Source organism: Miscanthus floridulus, chromosome 6 (assembly GCF_019320115.1).
Source record: "Miscanthus floridulus cultivar M001 chromosome 6, ASM1932011v1, whole genome shotgun sequence".
NCBI classification, from domain to species: Eukaryota; Viridiplantae; Streptophyta; class Magnoliopsida; order Poales; family Poaceae; genus Miscanthus; species Miscanthus floridulus.
Window position 1 is genome coordinate 119,830,503 of NC_089585.1, and position 21,795 is coordinate 119,852,297.

Sequence of the window (21,795 nt, forward strand, 5' to 3'; positions counted from 1 at the left end):
TTTGCAACCGTCTCGGTTAAGGCCACGATTAACGGTGACCTTTTGTTCGAGGCGGTTGCAAAAACAACCTCAGTAAACCTTTTTTACCTGCCACGGTTAAGATTCATGTAATAGTGTTAGGGCATATTGCCCTATGATTTCCAAGGCTTGCGTGAGTTGGGTCGCCGTGATCACGGAGCGACGTGTGAACTATAATCTCACTGGGACAACTCATATGACAATATAAGCACACCACTTTGAAGCCAAGATGACATAACAACAAAACTAATCACTCGGGAAAGTATAATATTAACGGGCTATATGATGAATTCTAAAGGTGGGTGGATTGGGGAATTCGCACCGACGGGAATGATTAGGCAAAACTTTAGCTTTGAATGTGTTTTGGACTCTGGCAAACCGGAGTACCGAACAACTATGACTGTATGTAGCTATCACACCAATAGATCGATGCATTGGTGATGACTTGACAGAAATCTCCAACGCAGCAGTCGTCCTGACCGTCGTGCATGTTGTGAGGTCACTTTCTCTTGGAAAATATGCTCCTCCGGTCCAGAGTCCGAACCATGGATTGGCGCAGCTTGTAACCCGGCGCCATCGTGCATCGACGTCCGTCCTTACTCCTAGCTATAGCTTGACCAAAGGACCGGTACACTTGCATGCGGTACATGACAACGTGCCGCCTGTTCGGCTGGAGCGGCTGGCTGGCTGGTGCTGGCCAGCCCTCTCACATGCGCACTGTGTTTTTCTCCCATATAAATTAGTCAGTAGTACTTTCTTATGGACCAGCAACCAACAGTCCCGAACAGGCTGGTGGACTGCTGCTGGATTTCTTTGCCATCGAGAGCACAACTGAAGAAGGCTTAAGCCAACCATTAACGTTCGGCGACACTGTGACATCACGAGAGACGGTACCGAGTGCCGACTGATGGTCCACGTTGCTGTCAATTAACGTGCAGACACGTACGTACGGAGTACATCGCAAGTAGTACTCCGTACACCTACACCTCGTTACACGTGCGGTGCACATTGCTCTAATGCTCATCATCCCCTTCGAACCCAACAGGCCACCACTGCAGTTTGTTACTCCTACTCGAGTCATGGTGGCGGCGGCGATCGTGTGCCCGCTGAGTGGCCCAGCTAGCCCCAGCCAGCGAATGAGCCAGCCGAACAAGCCAAGGTGGCATGAGAACGGAGGAGCAGCCGCGTCGTACGTACGTCGCCCATCTGGACGACACTGTTGCGCCACATGGCTCCTGGCCCTTGACAATTTGCCAATTGCGCCAGTAGGCCGTCGAAACCAGACGCAACGCAAGGAGCCAGATGCCTTCACATCCGCCGAAAATGACCGGAGGCTCGTCGCCTTGTAGGAACAACTCCGATGGGACGCAACCCGTGGAGGCTCAGGTGCCGTCTATTCTCGGGCGTACCCACCGCGGCGGGTACGGTGGCAAGTGGCTTTTGCCTTCCGGTTCCGGCCCTTCCTCTGCGGCAGTCCCAGGCTCCCAGCTGCAGCTTGGTGAATCGTGAGTGGTGACCTCGCGTTCGGCGCGAGTGGACGGGTCAATGCTGCTGCGGACGAGCGCGTCCACATCACACACGGAATCGTCGCCGGGTTGATCCAGATCTCGATGGCGACGTCTGCTCGGGCCTCGGGCCGACCAGTGGCGTCCCTCTCGCAGTCTCGCTCGGTCGCTGCGCTCCCTGTTCCTCGACGCGACCGAACTGCGTCGTCGCGCGCCGCCGAGGGACCGTGACTTGACGACGTCGGACGGTTGAGCGAACCACCTTAATTTAACTGGAGCCTTGGTTGCATATGCCTTGCCAATTGGCAAGCGGTACCGACGATAAGGATTATCAGAAGCTTGGATCCAAGAGTGTTATGAATATGTTCAGTACCGACGGCAGCACGCAACCGCAGACCCGCTGCATTCCTCGTTCTTCGCTACGTGTGTGCCCATTGTAAAGGGGGACCTGTGTAAACTGTAATCCGTAAAGCCTGCTGATCAAAAGCCGCTGCTACTGAGCACAGTAAGAAAAGGTGGAGGGTTCATATAATACAGCACAGTTTTAGGCGACAAGCTATCTTGGGATGCCTGAACATAGCCGCAGAGTCCACTAACCGATGCGTGCCCTATCCTCGCGTTGCTTTCTTCACACAAGCTCACCACCTGCTGCTCCGGTCCGGCTCTTCTCTTTGACTTTGTCGACGATTATTCGCCCATCCCAAGGGGCAATGGAGCTGCTTGGTAGTTATTCGGAATTCGGTATTCCAACATTTTGTTGCACTGCTGCACTGGGTTATTGCAAGTTTTGGTTGCGAAGAACATGCCCAAAGAAAACAGTAGTCATGTTCCCTTTCATTTTCAACCAAGATCAGCTAATGCTCATACGGGAAGCACGGCGAAACCATAGGCAATTCGAGCTCTTGTTACACACTGATGCACGGTCCACGCGTGCACAAGAACAACCTTAAACCCTACACATCATCATTCGTCAGCTCGTGCCTCCTAATATATTCAAATCCAAATCCAAATCCAATCTGCGGTTGCACATGGGCTACTCTCATCTTATGTCACGCTTGACCCAAGAACGACCAGATTACCAGACCCCCATTATGTGCGTCTCCCTATTGGACCACTAGCTGGGCTTGGGCCCCTATGTTTGCGTTAACTTCTGGCAAGTACCGCAGGCTTTACGGGTGCACATGGATGCAGCAGCTCCTCCATGGCTCCACCACCGTCCTTCCTTTCCCCACGGGTAGAAGAGAGACGAGTGACTGTGAGTGAGTATCCGGCAGTAGCATTTGGTGACGCCGATTGACATCCATCTCTAGCAGTAGCCGGCACCGGGCTGTCACTCGGACACACACAACAACTACTCCTACAAGTCTACCTGAAGTGACGGGTGTGGCGAGAGGCGGAGGATGCAAAGCTACGTGCGCTGCTAGAGTCATCGGTGTAGTACGCAGCTACTGCCCCTGCCTGCATGCTCTCTTCTCTTCTCTTCTGTAGTCTGTATGGTCGTGCACAGTGTCTCCATCTCGCTGATCTATTGAACTTGACGATCAGGTAGTCTTGTGAGGTAGCCGCGCTGAGATCTGACTCGGCTACAGCGGCGTTCGAGCGGGAGAGGGACGCAGCGCAGGGGGTTCTATATTATTACAAGGCAGCAGCAGCAGTCAGTGAGGGTGCGCAGCGCGAGCGCACGCCCTCCCCGTGCCGCTTCCTAAATTTGGCTGCCTGCCGAGCTCCGGCTCTACAGTTTGCTGCGGCTGCAGGGCAGGGGCTTGAAAAAAGGGGAGGCCATGGAGTGCTCCCGGGGGAGGCGGAGATGGAGGTGGTGTGGCAGATCCATGCTAAAGCTGGCGGGGCTGTGCTTCGCCGTGGCCATCATCTGCCTGGGCGGCAGCGGCTGCAGGGGGAGTACTGTGTTGCTCCGTTCAGGTAACGAATCAAGAAAGCCGTTCTCACTCCTATGCAGATGTTTGCCGCATTTGGGAAACTTCCTTCTTTTTTTTTTTTGGGTTCTCTCTGGTGACCCTGCTCTGCAGAGTTACTGGTGTGACACGTTTCTCATCCATGGCTCATGTTTGCCAAGGTTCATTCACTAGTTGCTTTGCTTCGTCCTCATGATGTGTTCTTTATGTTCTTTATGCACGCAGCTGCCTGCACTAGTCTAGCACCGGATTGATCTTGGTTTCACTGCATTTAGTTATGTGTTTTAGCTTAGGATTGAGGATCACTACTCCCAAAGTAACTTCATTGTCCTCTTCTTTTCCTTTTTGCTCTTCAGAGTCCTGGAGACGAGGAAGAGCGGCAGCATCTTGCGGTAATCAGGTGCGTATCCATCTCCCTCTCGTCTCAGCTACCTACTGTCCCTCTATCCACTGCACACCGATGAGACCGCGCAGAGATCAAACCGACTTGATTAGCTGTTGCCTTGTTCATATTCATGACGATGCGCCATGGACCAGCCGCTAGCACATCAAATCTAAACCCACAGAGAGGGACAGAAGACACGCCAACCAGACCACACCCGGCTCCGCCATGGCCGGTGCACACTGCAGCTCCCAGTAGTCCGTAGCGATCCCAGGCACAGCCGCACAGGCACGGCCATGCCCGCTCGCAGGGCCCCGTCCGACAGCCCTTCAACGCCGCCGGGTCCCATGGCCTTTTGACCACACGTCACTGCCGAATGCCGATCGTCGATCGATGCAACGGCAATGCAACACCACCGACCGACCCACGATAGCGACCTTACCTTACCGACTGATACGTACGTACGTTCCACGCGTTCGCGACGAGACGTACCCTCAGGCTCAGCAGTCAGCACTGATGATTCATTATTCTTCTTGCTGTTCGCGCATGCAGGGGTGCTACACCAACACGGGTGGGCAAGCGCAAGGGCAATGGCGGCGGCTGCTGGCAGATGGTCCGGGGTCATACCCGCCACGGTGCACGTCCAAGTGCGGCGACTGCAGCCCGTGCTACCCGGTGCACGTGGCCGTGCCGCCGGGCGTGCCGGTCACCACCGAGTACTACCCGGAGGCGTGGAGGTGCAAGTGCGGCAACCGCCTCTACATGCCATGACCGCAGTCCGCCCGCCGTCCGAGCAAGGAGGCGGCCAGCCAGCCGGCCGAGGCGCCGGGCCGGCGGGGTGGCTCTCGCCTGCGCCTTGCGCGCTCGCATGGGCGGGATCTGCACTCTGCAGCGCGCGTGGTGGCCGTGGCGACCTACCACACTGACCGGCTGCCGGCTATGGGTCCGCTGGGGGATACTGAGACTGCATGGCTTTTTCCGTGCCGCGCGCTGGAATTCGCACGGCCCTACCACGAGCGCGTGGAGCGGAGCGGAGGCATGGCGGGCGTACGGCGCGTCAGCGCGTGCTGGATCGAGGAGGAGGGAGGCGAGCTGAGAGAGTGCCTGAGACGAGAGCTGCCGCGGCCCACTCCTGCACGTGTCCGTATAATCTGTTCAAAGTGTTGATACTCGATCTTTTCAATTTTTTCTTATGTTGTTTTTTCGCATCTGAATCTTGCAACACGATTTTCTGGTGAACTTTGTAGCCAAATGTAGTGTTGGATTCGAGTGCTATATATATCGTGGTAGTATGGAACAGTTCAAAAACCTGCTTGGTCTCCCCCGCACTCTCTAGGTTCGCAAGTGTCCAGCACAAATTACACAACATGTAGTGGAACTGGACAAATCCAGACCGTGGCAGGGGATCCACAGACCACAGGCCAGTCTGAAAATTTGGTACGAGGCCGAGATGCGTGAATGCCCTGTTGGTCGATAACTCCATGGCCCTCGTCCGGATTTCTCAGCTTGCTTTTTCAATCGAAATCGTGTTTTTCTCTTACAACAAATCAGCCAGATGAGTGTTTCGGTTTGTTTTTTCAGCGAAGCGAACGGTCCCATATCGGTTTTTGCCGGCCCATGTAGTCTCGTGCCATTGGCGATTAGACGCTCTTGGTTTTGTTTCTAATGATGGTCCGTTCGTCTGTCTGTTCTTTGTCTCATGCTACTCGTTGTTAAGTCAGTTTAAAACTCTAAGAGCGCGGTGCTGCTCAAGTTTGGCGGTTAGTTTAAGCCCTTTGGTAGAACAGTTTGGAAACTGGTGCTTAGTCTTCCTGTTGGCAGTCGTACCTTCAGGTTCCCTTCTGCTTTCTGTCTGATATATAAACCGTTGAATGCTTATATTTCCGTTATGCTATAATAGAAGGATCTGTCTATTTGGAACTTGAGTGATTTGACCAATTTGATCACTCAAGCAAATGGATGGTACAAATCACACAAATGTTGGACCAAACAAAAACTGTGTGATTCATTCCATTTGGTCACACGAGTAAAAGGAAGGAGCAAATCACACACACAAAAAAAGGACAGAATTCGAGTGAAACAAAGAACCAAATCACTAGAATTATGTATTCCCTAAAAAAGCAAGCTTGAAGCACGATTTTTTTTAAAAAAAATCTAGAATTAAAATGAGGCCATTACAGGAAGAAAAAAAAACCAGAAATAAAATAAAAAATGGCAAATGCAAAAAAAAAAACGAAAATATATTATGCATTGCAAAAAAAAAAAATCAAAGACCATTCGTATAGCCAAACAAACCCAAAAACATAAAAAAATTCATAAAAATAAAAAAATTCTATGCAATGCAAAAAAAACTCTTAGAGATCATTTCAGGAAGCAAAAAGGGTAAATATCAAATTCCACAAAATATTAGAAAAGCAAATAAACAAAAACCCAAACATTTCTATGCATTGCAAAAAACAAAAACTCTTTGAGACCATTTCAGGAAGCAAACAGGGCAAATAACAAATTCCAAAAAGTAAGAAAAAACAAAGAAAAAATTAATGGTACTAGTTACTACAAAATATCCTATCAATTACACATGATGAGCAACTGTAATTGAAATTCAAAAGTACTATAAGTAAAAAATTAATACAAATTAAATCCAAGATCAAAGGATAATTTAAGCAAAGAAAATATGACAAGAAACAAGAAAAAAAAACTCAACCAAGCTAATACAAAAAATGTACAAAAGAACACATAAACTCACTAAAACCTAAGTTACATCAGTTATACCTATAAATTACAACTAATCAACAACCGTAAGTGCAAATGAAAAAACAACCAAAAGCCAAATAAAAAAATGCACCTACTGATAAAACTAAAACTTTGCCTTCTAGTACACATGCAGATAGAACTCAGCAATGTTAAAAAAATTAAACCTAACAATTTAGCAAAATTACATCAAAGATACCTACGAATTACACTAAACCAACAACTATAAGTACAGTTCAACTCTACAGTAAAATACAGCATAAATCAAAATAGAAATGCAAAAGCTAAGAGAAATGAAAGCTGTGAGCAAAATACTCACCAATGAAAGCAAATGAACGATGCAAAAACTACTGTGCAACCACCTCTTCCTCAACCTTAAGCTATAGATACACCTCAACATACCACAAAAAATTAATTAGATTCAGACTAATGGACACCAAAGAAATCATGTTGAACACAAACAAAACTCACCTATTTCATGAACACAAAAAACATGTCATGTCGCCAACAAAGACTACAGAGCAAAAAAATGTAATATAAATTAGTGCAACCAGATTAGACTGCTCACCAACAGTGCGACCAAGGACCTCAATAACATATTCAGAAACAACCTAGTTTTCCAGGATGCCAGCCATCTAATATATATATATATATATATATATATATATATATATATATATATATATATATATATATATATATATATATATATATATATATATAACTACTACTCTGTAGCTGGCTACAAAAGAACTTATTCTGTAGCCACTTTGAGTTACGATAATTACTTTGTTAATTTACGAGATTATAGTAACTCCTTACTAAATGGTTTACTATGACGTTATGGTAAATGTCCCCATATGTTATAGTAACCCAACTGTCGTAAATATGTATTGATATTATCGTAAATTAGTATATAAAATTATCGTAAATGGAGGTGGCTACAGAATAACTTATTTTGTAGTTGGCTACTGAATATACTCTCCCTATATATAGAGCAGTCCCAAATATGTGAAACTCAATATTCACCACAAACTCATTTTCTCTGTTGCCTTGCCAACTATGCGTACATGAATAACTACCAACTTTAAGGCAAAATGTACTACAAACAGGGAACACAAGAAGCTCAGATCAACCATATGAACATGTACTACAAAATTGCTTTTAAACTTCCAAATGGAAAAACAAACACAAGGAATTTGTGAGTTAGCTCAGATCACAACTAACAGATTAACCTCATAACTGCCTGCAGGGCATCAACTACTACCTAAAATAACAAATTTAAATCAACATTTTAAAATAAAATAAAAATAAATCACAAGAGAGAGAGAGAGAGAGAGAGAGAGAGAGAGAGTAACTTATCTCTATCATTATCAAAACCTTCACTCATCATCATCAGAATCATCATGGCCACCATCATTACAATCCACATGGCAAACATAAGCACAATCAGACTCAGGAATTAAAAAAAACAAATTAAAGATAGAATATTACCTAACAACCTGACCATGTTGATAAGGCAGTAGATCACAAAGACAAATGTAAACCTCGCAAACTCATAAGTAGGCAAACACAGGAAAAAACACTAATTTATATTACAAGCACTCAGATAATAAAGTTCCATACAAACTGTAGTTCCACAAACAGAAATTGTCTAGTTATTACATAAACAATTTGTCACTTAAACAAAAGATCCAGAAACATAATGCTGCTACCGATGACAACCTACTACTCACCAATATCAGGAAACAACTGACGGCATTTCACAGTCTGATAGATATCTTCTTCTGCACGAACCCTTAAACTGAGAATACAATAGGACATTATTTCACCTGCAATCTCAAAAGAACGCCCAGCAATCAGATTTGCATCCGATTCTTTATCCACCTTTACATACACAGTACCATTTGTTGGATCATATGCAAACTTGCAAGTAGGCAGAAAATCGCCACCACGATTCTGTTTAACAACCCGAGCCACTAATTTAGCTGGATTGTCACTGGTCAAACCCTTAGCAGCAAGTAGCTGAGATTGCTCTCCAACAACTAGATTTAGATTATCAACAACAAATAAAGAAACAACTTCATCTTCTAGAGTAAATGGAACTTCAGCTTCAAGAGCAATTGAATTTTGTTGAGAAACAACCTAGAAAAAAGATGAACATGATAAAGTCCAAATAAAGATGAACTTATCAATCAATCAGTGAAAAATCCTAAAATAATTAAAATAAGAAAGGCCAACAAGCAAACAACTAAATTTCTAGAATATTTAAAAAAAAGTATAAAGATTAAAAGAAAAGTACCTTGATCCTTACTGGAATATCCATGAAAGCTTTGCAAGAGCCAGTCCTCCAGACAATACTTTTCACTTGATACACATGAAGAGCACTGTCACCAACTTGAATCATACGCTTGTTAAGTACTCGAGGAAGACGATCATACTTAGCCAAAATATAGACAACACCATTATGATCATCAACACAGAATTTGCTCTCATTCACCATCGTTCTCATGGTTAGTGACTTGTGCTCAATATGTTTCAAACCACGAGCAACACTAGACACTGCATCACCACTAGGCATCAACCTCCTAACTGTAATCAGACGAGACTGCTCAACAACAGTCAAACCTAAAACCTCAATCACATACACAGAAACAGGCCTGTTTTCCATGTTACCAGACATTAAAAAAAGAACAAAAATAAATTATATAGAGCAGCCCCAAATATGTAAAGCTCAGAGGCTCCATACAAAAAGAGCAAAAAAAGACAATATGCAGGTAAAAATTGATAGTGTCTGATGGAACTATTTTTATACAGCATGGACATACAAATATAAAAATGAATAAAAAATCAAGTCATATTGAAACATTTAAAAATATGGAAACATAAATAAATGAGTGATATAAATATTAATTTACACTGATCAGAACTAGCAGTTATACAATAGTAATCACCATAACTTGTACACAAGTAAAGTGTAAATCTTGTGTAAAAATCATAGTAACTTAAGATCAAATTCAATAACTTATAGGAGAGAAGAGTATGACTAATATACAAGAATAAAGAAACTAACAAGATCCAATACCCAAAAGAGATAACCAATCATCACAAACATATAGTAACTCAGAAAAAATGGCAGGACCGAGAACAAACTACTTAAAATCTAGGAAAAATAAGAAAATAATTATACAAAAAATAAATAAAAGAAACAAACCTTGATCCTGAAGAAACAACCACAAAGGGGGACAAAACTAACAACAAATAGCATCCTACAAAAATAAAATTAATTTCATAAAATATATATGCATATATGAAATCTATACACAAGACAAAAATGTATCAATACATATAATTATAATACAATTACAGTCATAATAGACAACAATTATACCACATAAATAAGAGTAACTAGGACAGATCTCATATGTAAATAAAAAGAGAACTACAATACTACTACCTACAAATCAGATACGAACACATAAACACTAAACATATTGGTTAACCATAGATTGTAATCCAGCCTCTCATCAAATGAGTGTGAAATAATCACTTATAGATCATGTACAAAAAATGGATACTAAGAACATACAACAGAAATGGACTTGAAAAGGCAGAAAACTAAGTACCTAAAATACTAGAGACGAGAGAAAAAGGAACCGATAAAAAAATGACACAACCGGTAAAAGGATGGATAACAAAGAAGAGGAACAAGAACAAGGAAGGATAACTCACTTCTTCAAAGACTAGATGGAATCACGGAAGCCAAGAAGAATGAATAGAGAGACAATAGAATACAAAAAGATATAGATGGGAGATAGGAATAAATAGACAGGGCGAAGTCGAAATAGCCACACGGATGTACACGTTAGAATGGGAAACGAAAAGGTCAAAAGGAGGACTGAGTAATAAGTGCAAACAGTTACTAAGAGAGGAAGGTTGGGAAATCACGTCCATCAAATGAAAATTGTTGAATTAGAAGGGGACTACGACCACAACAAATTGCAAAATGGAAAGTGGAAATCAATTAAAATTGATTGGGCAGTTTCTAAACCACACGCATGCATATCAAACACAAGGGATCTAGGGGAAAAAAGTACAGGAAACTCACTGTGTATAATCCAAAAACAGGACAGGAAATGGCAAAAAAGAAGGAAGAAGTAGAAGAATAGAGTACACGAATAAGAGACAGGAGAAGAAAATATTTAAAGGCAAGGATCACAGAGGTTTGAAGATGTAAAGGGGGAAAGGAAGAACATAAGCCAACATTTACTGCACCAACCAAAGTGAAAGGGCAATAAAGGCACATGACATAAAAAATATAACCACATAGACAAATCCACCCAATACAGATAGGATTCAACACATAAAAAATGGGCCATAACATAAAGTAACAGGCCCACATAAAAGAAGCCCACAAAGAGAAGCCCAGTTACCATTAGAACCAACTTGAAGGGCACAAAAGAAAATATACACAAGGGGATATATGCAAAAAGGAAAAGGAATAAAGTACCTGGATCCAAAAAGCAATCAGATCTAAAGCACCAATGTGAAGAGCACCATAGAAAACAAACAGAAGAAGCTCCATATCCATGGGAGAAAGGGGATCAGATCTATGAAGACAACAGATTGAAATCAAGCATACAAAAAGATGTCAGGAGAAGAGAAAGAAAATGCTGGAGAACTAAAACAAGTAAGTAACTCAATTAGAACAAAATAGATTAGATCAAAAGATTTTTGCAGTATACATGTATGATTGTCTATTGCATAAAAAGAATTAGAAACCTTACAAAAACATAACTAAACACTAACACAAGACAAATGGATTAACTGACTGAATATCTTTCGGATGCAGGACCAGAGAGATGGGCAAAACAGCATAAATCCACAAGATAGGTCAACAACTAAAAAGGTATAGGTTGTAATGAAAATTATCTATTTCTACAAAATACAACTGAACATACTTATTAACAATTTTTCAAAATTTGCATATAATGCAAAACAGGTACCAGGACCTTGGATATATTCAATGACACCAAGTACTCAATTAGAGAACCAAGGAATGGAGGCCAATGAAGAATACGATTCACAAACAGCATAGTTGTTAAACTACTAGGTTGAGCTTAAGAAAGAAAAACCAAAAAATGAACTCCAAATATAAAAAATTCTAAAAAAATATATTTTGCTAGGACCACTAACAACACTACTCATGCAGCAAACATGGTCTTCTTCTCAGGAAGAACAGATAATCAGGGACATAGTAAGGTGGTAACACATATTCCTAATGGAACAACAATACATCTTTACTTGATGTTTGTTGATAGTTATACCTGATTTCTTGATGTGTAGGAAAACTAGGACCACCAGGGAATACAAATATACAACAGGACATCAACTGATGAAATACAGAATACAACAACAAATGGAAATGAGGTGAGATACTTGAAGACAAACAATTTGAAGAACAAAATGACTAGTAGGATACTAATCGACTCAAAAATGTTTGTTAACATGCAGACAGACCAAGCAACACTGCAAGAAAATAGTAAGAACACCAACCAAACAATTTTTAGTTTATCAAGAGATTATGATGTAAGTTCAAATAAGACACCATCAATCAAAAAAAGAATACTTTGAACTAATATAGAAAAACTGTATTTCTTGAAGCAAGAGGACCAACAGGACAACATATCAACTAAAGCCTTTAAAGAAGATGAAATTAATGGAACAAACATATTCAACTCAATGCAAGTACAACAGGAATGCTCATTACACAAGAAAAACCACACTAGAACAAAAAAGACATCAATACTAACCTTACAAACTTGAAAATGTTGGTTGATTCCAGATATATGACAACAGAGAACAACACATCTACAGTGTCAGTGTCGGGTTCATAACCCTAGGGTCCCTCATGGACCTGCTTCCCAGCAAAAGCTTGACCCAACAGACAACATTGCGAACGACGCGCAACTCCTGGGCTGGCCCAAAAAAACTAACGATAGGCTAGAAGGGCGATCCTAGCTCGCTTCCAACTCTGGCCCACCTCTCCGACCAGAAGGCCTGGCCAAGGGAACAGCTCTTGGTTCTGACTCTGGTCCACCTCTCCGACTAGAAGGCCTGGCCAGCTCACCTCTGACTTCAGTGCTCCCTTCTGACTCTAGCCTACCTCTCTGATTGGAAGGCCTAGCCAAGGAGGAACGGTGCTCACTTCCGTCGCTTCTGACTCTGGCCCGCCTCTCATACTAAAAGGCCTAGCCGAGAAGGGACGACACTCGCCTCTGACTCCGACTCGCTTCCCCGACCGAGAATACATCGAACCTCTGCTTACAGCTCTTCTCCGACCGGGAGGCCAGAGCTGACTGGGGAACGACCGATCGGGGACGCTCGCTCAGTGAAGACCCAGGAAATGGACAAAGCAAGTAAGGCAAGGTGCTCCAGTCAACCGCAACATCAGGGACCGTGTCCTACACACCTTAGGACAGTACTATCAGGTCATGTCAGAAGGGTACTTTATATCCTTCCAGACATATCAGAACGCCAACAGTGTTATGGGCGCCGACATTTATCCTATAGTATGGTAGGCGCCGACATCGGCCATACTAGAAGATCACGATGGAGCCTATCACATGTATTAAGACATCAACAGTGTTATGGGCGCTGATAAACCGCCTTGTACCCGACGGTGTGGGCAACAAGACTAGGTAGCACACACACACTCTTTCTCTGACACTCTCTCTTGTAAAGTCGTCCCCTTCATCTATAAAAGGGGATACGCTATCTCCAAAAAGGGGATGGATCGATCAAACAACAGACGATTTAACCAGGATCGATCAATATTCGAACCACTCCAATAGAGCACACGCTCAAATACTTAGCACACGTAGGAGCTCCCGTCTCTCTCGGCCCTTCGGTTCAGAGTCCGACTGGACCTCTTGCACCCCCATCTTACTCCCTCTAGTTTGTAACCCCACAGCAAACATCGAGCACCTAGGCTCAAGAATAAAGTCACCGATCGACTCAAACTGGACGTAGGGCATGTTGCCTAAACTAGTATAAACCCTACATCATTGAGTGCTAGGCCATATCCGATCACAGCGCATGGCAAAACTATAATTATTTGTGTGTTAGTCACTTTCTGCACCAACAGTCAAGGACAACTACCTCTAAAAATGAGAGTACAGATATATGGAATCCATCAGATGGTTCATTTGTTGAGCAATCAGACCAAACCATGAAAGAAATGGAAGCTAGGAAGTTACAGAAGAAGAAATTGAAGAATTCCTTAGAAAAGAACTGGAAGTAGCAGTAGATAGAAATAATGTAGATACTGATAGCAAGTACACGCCATAGATTGGCATGGAATTCGACACCAGAGATGATGCGCACCATTTCTTCAGCTTTTATGGCTTCATAGCAGGTTTTGAGGTAGTTGTTACTCATACAACAAGAACTACAAGCAAAAAGAGGAACAATGAGATATACAAGCAGGAAATGAGATGCCATCGATATGGAAAAGAATCAAAGAAGAAGACACCTGAAGAAGAGGAACATGATATGATGACACATGAAGCAAAGGGCAAAGGACCAAAGAGGAAAACTAATATCCAAGTGAAATCAAACTACCCAGTGCTAATGGAAGTGAAAGAAGAAAATAGAAAATGGAAAGTAGTAAGGCTAGACTTAGATCACAATCATGAGCTCAGTCCAGACAACAGGAATTAACTATTCAGCGGTAGGAAATATATGACAGACATGGAGAAGACAATGATAAGGACATTGAATGGAAATAACATACCAACTAGAAAGATGATTGCAATACTCTCATATCTCAGAGGCAATGTAACAGCCCTACCATATAAAACAAAGCACGTGCAGAATGAGAGAACAAAGATAAATAGGGAACTCAAAGGAAATGACATGAATGAAGTCATGCAATACTTTATAAAGAGGGCGACAGAAGATCAAACATTCTTCTACAAATTTCATGTAGATGAAGAGAACAAAGTAAAGAACATCTACAGGAGAGAAGGCATATCACTCAAATGGTATGTAGAGTATGGGGACTGCCTAAGTTTCGATACAACCTATATGACAAACAGATATAACCTTCCCTTTGCACTTATAGTTGGGATATCAGGGCATGTACATACTCTTATATTTGGATGTGCATTCATCTCTGATGTAACTACATACACATTCAAATGGCTATTCGATGCATTCATAGAATCTATGGGAGGAAAACATCCAAAGACCATAATTACAGACCAAGACCAAGCTATGAGAGGAGACATAGAAGCAATAATGCCACAAACAATTCACAGGGATTGTTTCTTTCATATAAAATCAAAATGCTACAACAAAAATGGGAAGTGCTTTGCAGTAAACAAAGGCTTACCAGAGACATTTGAAGACATAGTGAACAACTCATTGACAGAAGAAGAATTCAAACATCAATGGCAGAAAATGATTGTAGATTACAAGCTAGAAAGGAATACGTACTTCAAGAAAATATGGGAAACAAGGAACAGGTTCATACCAGTATATTTCAAAGAAAATTTCTATCCATTTCTTCAAACCACTTGAAGAAGTGAGCAGACGAATGCTAGGATCAAGGACAATGTTGGACCTACATACAATATATGTTGAGCTTCATGAAAGAATACCAAAGAATAATTGACAGAATCAAGATAATGGAGAGTACTGAAGATAATCAGAGCAAACAAAAGAGACCTAAAGAACTACAGTCTGGATACAAGATAGAGTTACAAGTAGTTGAACATTATAATAGGAACATATTCCTAAAGTTTCAGTACCAACTCAAAATGACAGAGAGGCTAAAATACAAAGAGATAGAAGATGAGAAATGTTTCAAAGTATGGCACAAATCAATCAGAGTTTAGCAAGTACAAACAAATAGAAAATATGTGGTCCTAACAGATCTTACCAAAGGGAAAGAGGAATTCACTTGCATTTGTGCAAAATTCAGCAAGGATGGAATACTATGCAGCCACATACTAAAAGTCATAGTTGAAGAAGAAATAGATGAGATACCTGAAAATTACTTTATTGACAGATGGAGGAAGAAGGAATCCAAAATCATGACGAGACAAGCAGAAGACACACCTGCAACCAATGAACTGCTAAGATTTAATGTCTTGTGTAGGAAAGCAGCGGTGCTTATATCTAAAGGATCAAAGAGTGAAGAAATGATGAGTTACCTGGATGAAGAATTTGACAGGATTGATAAAGAGATGGACCAAATTGCAAAGGCACTAGAAGAAGATGATTCCATAAATGACGAAGAACAACACAATGATGGCGTACAAGCAACATCATCAATGATTATTGAAGAAAGTCTACAACTACAAGATCCAGAAAGGATAAAGCGAAAGGGACGACCAAAGAAACCAAAAAGACTGAAAATAATAGTAGAAGAAATAAGAGAAAAGATAGCCACAACAAAAGCTAAAAAGAAGAAGAAGACAACAAACTCAAGTAAGAGATCACAACTAAGATTCTTTTCTAAAACAAATAAGCAAATCATAAAAAATTAAGCAAACTTATTACCAATTTTTTTTGATATGCAGGCCCAACTGCAAAGAGCAAGAAGAAGCAAAAGAAGGCAAGAGAAGACAATGCAGATGAAGGCAGAAGACCAAGATAAAAAAGTGATTATCAGCACAAATGAGGACATAGAATAGGACATATTTATATTTCAAAAGAGCTATTATCATGTAACCTCTATTATCATGTAAGCATATGCAACAGTTTAGACATGGACAAAAACATCGTATTGAACTCAGTCTATATTGAGATTTCCTAAGGCAGATGCAACTGCCTAAAAAAGACAAAGAAATTGAAAAAAGGAACCATTTAGATTGCAAACTCCTTGAATCATATACTACAGCACCAAAAGACTCTATTCCTGTCAATAGAGGGGGATGCGAATCAGAATATTGACATAGAAACAACAAGATTAAAAAAAATGAAAATTTCAAAACAAACCTGAAGTTTGAAATCATACACACGATGTTTCATGCCAGTGTTCTTGTGATGAAAAATAGCTCATTTGCATTCTTAACTCTGATGGATGGAATATCTTCATGACTAAACATATTGCCTAAAAGGACCCTAGGCGACGTCCAGTGCTCAAGGAACATCTTAGCATAAATTCTAGAATCAGAACTGCACAAAATAAAGAACAATTAAAATGAAGAAGCAAAAAAAATATATGCTTATAGAAATGAAAGATAGAAGTGACAACAAAACAACCAACCATTACCGCCAAAAACTAGAATGTAAACTCCACATAATATGCATTGAAACAAAAAAATGAACATAACAGATACTTACGAATTATCAAAAGGCTGCTTAGGAATAATAGGGTACTCAACTCTATAAAAATTGAAATCCATGTCAACCTAAACAAATTTATTCCAATGATACTGAAAAGAGTTTATCTGCATTGACACAGGAACAAAAAATAAAAAAACAAATAATCAAACTGAAGGAAAAAAAGAAAGTACATACAAGCCTTCCTTCAATATCTTGACGATACTCAGAATTGTAGCTATATAATGAATCAAGAAATACAAAATGATGGTCCTTAATTTCAACCACAAAAACAAACCAATGCTTCTCATGCAATATATGGAAGAAAAGCTGAAAAACATATGTTAGAAGCAAAACAAAAAAATGATAATACCATGTTAGATTGATGCAATGGTCTAGCCTTAGCAGACCTTCTAAAAGATTGCTGCAACAACTGCTGTTCAGCTTCATCATAATCCAATAACAGATTATCCTAATAATAATGCAAAATAAAGAGCATTAGTTAAACAAATTAAAAACATCATCAAATTTTATTTAAAAAAAGAGAGAAGAAAAACTTACACCAATGTTTGTGAAGAAATAATGCATTTTTGAGAAATCTGGGTGACCATTCGGCTTCGAAAACAAGCTATAGCAGAAACAAGATATAACAAAATATTGACAAAACCTCCAGGTTTCTAAGATTCACCAAGAGACCAAAAAGTACAGTGAACACTAGACAAAGACATTGCATCTTCACTGCATAATGCAAAACAAATTAAAAAAGCTATAGAACACATCGAAATAAGCAAAATACAATCAATGGATATAGAACTAACCTCTGAAACTCAGAAGAAGCCAACTTACAAAGAATCTTGTAGTTTTCTACTTCAAACTTACTGACTTCATAGAACTTAGACTTGAATGTCTCATAATCATCGTGAAACAGAGGGCTAGGATTCACAGACTTCCTAGGACCATGTAAAGGAACCTTTCCACCTGTAGATACAACTTGAGACTTTTGTACAAATGAATGGCTTAAAGGAGCATAACTAGGCAAAGACTCATGAGTTGAATGGCCCAAATGTTGACTAGGAGTACTCCCACAATACCCACCCAAATCCAATTTGAAATTGTATATGTCATTAGTCTTCTTAGTCAGTTCTCCAACAGATGTGGGGAAAGATTTGGCACCAACAACTAAAACTTCTAGAGACACCTATATAAGAAAAAAGAAGAATGAATAGATAACTACAACAGCACTGACTAGAAAGCAAAGAATCTAGAAAAATAACAACAATTTGAAACAATAATACCTTAACTAGAGCATTTGATGCAGAAGGCAAAGAACCACCAGAACTGTGAGGATTCAAATGACGTTCTGCTTGAAGAGAGGAAGGAGACCACTAACTAAAATCTAGGGTCTGCATAACCAATTGAGCCTAAAAAAGGAAAAGAAATCATAGAAAATTACAAATACAAAAACATCATTTTAAAAAATACAAAATCAAATAAAAAACTTACAGTAAAATTTGGCTGGCCACACTTCTTCACTGAACCAGCACTCTAAAAATATAAAAAATCATAATAAAAAATGAGTATAAAAAGTAAATAAGCAAAGAACAATAACAAATGAAACATCCAAAAAGAAAAAAAATCTAACCTTCTGAGAAAAATATCTTGAATACCCAAGCATAGGAGAAGGGGATATAGAATCAGGGGCATACTTATTTTCAAGATATGTAGAATTATGAAGCCCAATAGAAATTGATTTTTTTAGACAACCTTTCCTCAAAGACTTTGAATTAGAAATATCACACAGAGGATTCCTAGAACTGGACACAAGCTTAGGAGAGCTAGGACCAACATCAGTATAACCTGTAAAAAGAAAAATTGTATATAAGGTATCAGAAAATAAAAATTTCATGAAACAGGAAAGAAAATGAACAGAGAACAAAACAAATGAATAATTCTTCTTCCGCTTAGACACACCATCAACAACATTAACATTAGAAGGCTGCAAAAAAAGATGAGAAGAAAATAAAAAAGTAAATTACATGAGTAAAAAAACAAAGAGAAAAAAGATATTAGCTACAAACACATACATCATTCAAGTTTTGGTGAAGTTTATATTGAGAAGGATGAAGAACTTCAAGATCTGGATCATACTTTCATGTGAAAGGAGAAACTACAAGTAATAAAAAAATAACAATGGAAAAAACAAAACAAAACAAAATAACCTACCATTAGAATTAACACCAGAGCCCCTAAGATCAGCTTCATGAATAATAGGATAAGCATCATGCCCACCAACAGGGGACCCAAAGTGCTCATCTTTTTCAACAAAATCAGATAACAGCCTGATAATTTCCAAAACTAAAACCTGAGACATCTCACTAAACAGAATACACATGCTTCCAAAGTTTGATAAAGGTCAATCTCATTTCATCAGACAAAGCAGTAATCGAATTAACGTTAAAGTTGACAAAAACACCACAATTCAAGCAATGCTTCTCAATAAGCTTGCGAATAACATCCTTCAATTCTATAGGGAGCTTGCAGCGAGCATAAGAATCAATCTTGCTAAAAAATTCATCATCAATAGTCAAGTGGAGGATTTGAGGAAGCAAGCTCATATCCTAAGGGAAAAATAATAGAAAAAATACAAAACATTCAATACATAAAGTTTGGGATGCATATAAAAAAGAACATGTAAAGGTACAAAAACATATATAAATCAAGGATATAATCTTAATTTACACTAATCAAAACTAGGAGTTACACCATAATAATCACCATAACTTTGGTACAAGTAACTGTAAACCTAGTATAATAATCATAAAAACTAAAAATCACATTCAATAATTTCTAAGAGAAAAGAATCTGACTAAAATAAATCAAACAAGAAACTGACAAAGTTGTAATTCGCAATAGACATAAGCAATCATACAGACATATCCTAGCTTAGTAAAAAAAAGAAACAGGCAAGCAACAAACTACTTTAAAAATGGGAAAAATATGCAAAAACAAAAAAAATACAGAAAGGATAAGAAAACAAATTACCTTAGCATAGCAGGTCCTTGAATAATACATAATATGATGGTACCCAAAACAACCTTCTTGTCTCTTATCAAGATTTGCATACTGCTTAATCATATCTTTTTTCCATACAGATATTCGAGGAATAGAGGAAGCGACTTGATGAGATCCAAAATCGACATGACCAAGATATAGAACCTAACAACAATATAAATAAAAAATAAAACATACATGAACATAAATAAAAAAAGTAAGAACAAAGGAAAAAACTTACAGCAAGGAAGTACAGACAACCACCAAGAGTAGTTTGTTGAGTAGATTTGCAACTCTTCAACTGATTGAATAACTTGGTATACTCAAGCAACCAAGATAGGATATATCCACACCAGTCATAAGATCAAATCTTATCAAGGTCTTCAAGATGCCAAAAAACTTGTGACAAGGAACCATAGAAGAATTAGGACAAAGGAAAGTACTCATCGCAATGACAATGAACCAAACAAACATATCATCATCTGGCATTTCTTTCTTAGAAACAAGAGCCTTAGAAATGAAACTGATTGGAGGAACATTATCCTTCCCAAATCTTGACAGCAAACAAAGCTTGCCAGTAGTATAATCAGTAGGAAAAGGAGATCCACCAAATGGAAGGTCATGAACCAAGTGAACAACCTCCTTAGTGAGAGAAATAACCTTGTCATCAACAACTATATCACTAGAGTTATAGTTCACAAGGCGAGCAACCCAATGAACAAAATTTCTAGGCACATAACAGTTATCAAACAAGAGAAGAGAACCAAATCCATACTTCTGAATCACATCTTTACGACCTTTAGAAAGAGAATTTATCACATTAGAGAATGTTGTGACAGAAGATCTTGAGAAACCAACTTTAGGTCTACCATCAGACTTCTTCTTTTTGACCTAAAGTAGTAAAAATAGTAATAAAATAAAAAAAAATAAAAAAGATGATAGGAAAATTCAAATAGAAAAAGAAAGTCAAGAACAATACATACATTATGACTCAAAGGCATCAACAGTTTCTTCTTCAAAGACTTTAGCCTAGAACACTGAACAACAAATAAAAAAACAAAACAGGATAATAGTTGGGATAAGAGGAGCAGGGCGTAATATGACAAAAACAAACAATAAAAACACAAAGCCTTACTTCTTTCATATACTCCTTGCACAAAGCTTCATTGAAAGATTGATGACCAAGAGAAAATGAATCCTAGAAAAACAAATATCAATGAAATGGAACAAATACAACCAATTCAGAGTATAGAAAAAAATACTTACATCTGAATCAACAAGATCATCATAATTGGAGTTATCATTTCCATCAGGACTAGAAGAATCAAGAGGCAAAGACAACTCATCATCATCATGACCATCAGAACAATTGCTACTTGCAAGATCCACAAAGGTAGTCTTCCTTTTCCTAGCCATCTAAGATGAACTCATAATATAAGAACACAATAAGAACTGAATTTTTTTTAAATAATCAATCTTAAAAACAACATTGATAGATCATAACTTAAAACAGGTCCAACCACTAACAAAAGTTCATGAGAGACTGGAGAAAACAAACGAAGCTGACACTTACTACAACTATCACCTAAAAGGTAATACAAACAAATCTGACAATGACTACAACAAAAATTACTTGAGCAACTAAACATAAATAATTCTAAAAAATAGACATTGACAAAAAAGTTGCATCTGACACCTAAAACTTAAATCCTAGAAATAAAAACAAGACAAATTATATCATGTGGACTCTAGTATGAGCAAAAAAGCAGAGCACACACTCAAAGACATACTGCTGAACTTTACTGCTGGTGCTCTGAACCTCTTACTAACAGGATTTTAGGAC

General features: G+C 39.6%; 1 protein-coding gene and 2 pseudogenes across 1 annotated transcript; 1 reads left to right on the forward strand and 2 right to left on the reverse strand.

Annotated features, from left to right (window-relative positions):
* The first annotated feature begins 2,816 nt into the window (after positions 1–2,816).
* LOC136459322 (uncharacterized) lies at positions 2,817–4,973 on the forward strand. Its single transcript, XM_066459190.1, has 3 exons — positions 2,817–3,443; positions 3,793–3,836; positions 4,371–4,973. The coding sequence occupies exons 1-3, from the start codon at positions 3,305–3,307 to the stop codon at positions 4,587–4,589; spliced, it is 402 nt and encodes a 133-aa protein (XP_066315287.1). The 5' UTR covers positions 2,817–3,304; the 3' UTR covers positions 4,590–4,973.
* An 11,395-nt stretch (positions 4,974–16,368) lies between these two features.
* On the reverse strand, positions 16,369–19,272 carry LOC136461118 (uncharacterized; annotated as a pseudogene).
* Positions 19,273–19,276: 4 nt separating this feature from the next.
* Positions 19,277–21,368, reverse strand: LOC136461119 (uncharacterized; annotated as a pseudogene).
* Positions 21,369–21,795: the final 427 nt, after the last annotated feature.

Excerpts from the sequence above, each read along its gene's own strand:
- LOC136459322 (XM_066459190.1), top strand. The coding sequence starts at position 3,305 with ATGGAGTGCTCCCGGGGGAGGCGGAGATGGAGGTGGTGTGGCAGATCC. Across the intron at positions 3,444-3,792 it reads TACTGTGTTGCTCCGTTCAG|AGTCCTGGAGACGAGGAAGA; the intron begins GTAACGAATCAA and ends TTTGCTCTTCAG. Across the intron at positions 3,837-4,370 it reads CAGCATCTTGCGGTAATCAG|GGGTGCTACACCAACACGGG; the intron begins GTGCGTATCCAT and ends TCGCGCATGCAG.